The 2,992-nt window shown below is 57.3% G+C and overlaps 1 protein-coding gene across 1 annotated transcript in view; it reads right to left on the bottom strand.

The window, feature by feature from the left end:
• Positions 1–317: 317 nt before the first annotated feature.
• Positions 318–2,992, bottom strand: part of LRRC29 (leucine rich repeat containing 29) — a 22,053-nt gene continuing 19,378 nt past the window's right edge. Inside the window, exons 5-7 of the mRNA XM_015421228.1 lie at positions 2,818–2,988; positions 1,372–1,589; positions 318–1,240 (exon numbers count right to left, since the gene is read on the bottom strand). Coding sequence (XP_015276714.1) covers positions 1,072–1,240; positions 1,372–1,589; positions 2,818–2,988 — 558 coding nt within the window. The 3' untranslated portion in view covers positions 318–1,071. The remainder of the gene's footprint in view (positions 1,241–1,371; positions 1,590–2,817; positions 2,989–2,992) is intronic.

The following is a 2,992-nucleotide window of genomic DNA, read 5'->3' as shown; positions in this document are numbered from 1 at the left end:
AGATCTCTGAAGCTAAGCAGGGTTGACCTCGGTTAGTCCTTGACTCCTTGGAGGGGAGACCACCAAGGAAGTCCAGGGTTCCTCTGCAGAGGCAGGCAGTGACAAAACCGCCTCTGTCTCTTGCTTTGAAAACCCTACGGGGGTCGCCATGAATTGGCTGCGCCTCTAAGGCACCCCTTATTTTTTGAGGAGTTCTATATACCTGTGGAGAAGGTTCATCTTTTAAAGAGTGGAACAGCAGGCCCCCCTCCCCCTCTGCTGTCAGATCATTTTTGAGATGTTCCTGAATATCAAAAGTGGCTTTATTGGGAGACTTGCAAGGTGGGGAGGGCTGCTGTTTGAGAAGTCCCCCGCAGAGAGAGAGAGAGAGAGGGAACGTCTTGGTTTGCTAGGCAGGGTGATGGTTCAGGGGCTGGTCTGCGTCTTAAGAGCCAACTGGAAGCAAAAGGTGTGCCAGAGTCCTTTATTAGAGCAACGGCCTCTCCCCCTCCCCTCCAGCGCAGAGGCATGGCACATCCTTTTGGGAAAAGAAGAGTGGAGGCTGGCTGGGACTTTGCTTTCTTTCCTGTGCCTTATTTTGCAAGACGGAACCAGCCAAAGGTTGGCAGTGGAAGGATGGCAAAGCAGCCACTGCCATGGTTATTTTTCAAAGAGGTAGCAGGGGTGGGGGGTGGGGAGAGAAAAGAGGCAGTAACGATGTCACGGGAGTTCAAAGGACCCAGGGCGGCTGCGGCGGCTGCTGTTGCATTCATAGCCGCTCTCTCTGCTTCCGCTAGTGCAGGACCGATCCTGCTACAGATACTGACCACTCACTGTGTGCCTCTGCAGGATTGGTAGCCCTGCTCATTAGGGAGAGGCGGTGGTGGTGGGGAGGTGGGCATACCCTGCCTGGCATAGGCAGTGGCACAGCTGAGCTTAATGGCAGCGATTTGGCCCGCTTTGGCTACCCTGTCCTATTGGCGGGTGAGATTGCAGAGCGTTGGGATGACCAGGCAGGGGCTGTTCCCCCGGGTAGCCCACCCCAGCTGAGGATGGAGCCAGTCTGACCACCTGCGGCCGACGGAGTCTCTTTCAGAGAGTGATGGAGAGGTCTGCTCCGCCTACAAACCGGGAGTGGACGCTCGTCTGCAGCGGGAGGCGCGACTGGAAGAGTTCGACGTCGGTCATGCTGATGCCGCCGCACATGGAGACGTCCAGGCACTTCAGCTGCCGGCACTCCCGACCGATGGCCCTCAGGGTCCTGGCAAAGGAAAACCCCCGTCACGAACGGACCTTCCCCTCCCTAGGGGGAAACCCAGACGGTCTCTGTCACCAGGCTCTTTTCTCCCACCTGCTGGCTGCACTCCTGGCCTTGGGCTGGGCGATACTTACTGCGGGGTGAGCTGGTTGCAGCCAGCGAGGACGAGGTGTTGGAGCCTGGGCAGGGTGCCGGCTGCCTCCGCAAACCCTTTGTCGGTCAGGTTCACGCAGTGGCTCAGCGAGAGGTGCTCCAGGGCGCGGCAGTGACGGGCGATGGCTGTGAGGCTCGTGTCCGTGATGTTGGGCACCAGGCTAAGGGACAGGCGGCGGAGCTCGGGGAAGTGGACGACCTGGAGAGGAATGACACAACAAGCGGCTGCAGGAGAAAAGAAGGCTTGGGGGGCCCGGGGCCAGCTGGGCTTGAGGACGGCTAAAGGCACAGGTGCCCCTGAGAACTTCTATCAGCCCCACTTCTAGCTGATTCGCAACTGAATGACGCGCTCAGAACTTTCACATGGGAGCCCGCAGGGAGAAGGGGTGTGTGTAGATTCTGCTGTATTATAACAAGCTGGTGTGTTTTTGCCGAGGCATCTGCAGGTGTCAAACTATTTATATGGAGAGCAACGGCGTAGGACGGGCCTTCCAGAGTGGACTGCTAGAAACCGCAGGCTGGGTGCTGCCTTGAAGAGGCCCTGTGAATTATAAAACCAAAAACCTAGCCAGAACCGGCCATGCTAGCTGTCAAAGGGGTCGGGATGCGCTTCTGCACACAGTCTGCCATCCAAAGTGGTCTACCTGAGAAACAATGCTCCCTCTAAGCTGTGGAGTCTCGTGAGCAAAAATTCTACTTTGTGAGCTTACTGGCATCTAAGCTGTGAGCGAGCATTTTGGCTGCTGCATAAATTAAGTTTGCCCTGGAGCCGTCCTTCCTGAGCTAAGACAAGAATGTGTGAGCCGGAGGCTAAAAAACCGTGAGCTAGCTCACACAAACTCAGCTTAGAGGGAACACTGCTGAGAAGGTCTGTACCGTGCTGTCGTTTCAGATCTCTAATGCAGTGCTTACAGGGCCAAAGGTCCCCGTCATCTTAACGTTACTGTGACCCATGCTGAACTTCCCATAACCGTGAGGACTAGAAGCCTGGAGTTTCAAGCTCTCTCCACCTTGCAGCCGCCGGCTACAGACCTAGCTGTGAGTTTCCCTCCATCCCTTTTTGTATCTTCTGCCTGCCTCCTCAGGTCTCCTCCACCTGTGCTTCTTGTGCCGGCGATGAACTTTCCCCCTGTGTGTCGACCTACTTCCCCTTCCTCCATGACCCACTTAACCAAAACCCCTTTTCTCAGCCATGCTAACCTCTCCTTGCTCTTCCACTGCTGTGCCCCAGATAAGTGAAACTCTGACATTTTCCCCCTCCCCACCCACATCCTCCCTAATGCAAATCTTGGCAGGGCCTCCCCCTCTGCTGCATCCTCCCCGGCTGGTGCTTTATCAGGCGCCTGGTAGACGGCCGCGGTCCTGCGTCTGCCCTCCCCTGCAGCTGGACCAGAGGCGACTGCAGCCCACGAGGCCCAGGCCCAAACCTTAGCGATGCTCGTGTCCGTCAGCTTCCCGCAGGCCGTCAGATCAAGCTCTTGCAGGCGGGCCAGGGCGTTCAAGGAGGCCCGGTACTTCTGCGGGGTGTCCTGCTTCGTGAGGTCGATGAGGATCGGGGCATCCCGCTCCAGATCCTGTGGAGGCGGCAGGAAGAATCCCAGG

This window comes from Gekko japonicus, unplaced genomic scaffold, assembly GCF_001447785.1.
Source record: "Gekko japonicus isolate JY-2015 unplaced genomic scaffold, Gekko_japonicus_V1.1 scaffold351, whole genome shotgun sequence".
Taxonomy (NCBI): Eukaryota; Metazoa; Chordata; class Lepidosauria; order Squamata; family Gekkonidae; genus Gekko; species Gekko japonicus.
Note: the sequence above shows the minus strand (reverse complement) of the source record. Positions and strands in the feature narration are given on the sequence as shown.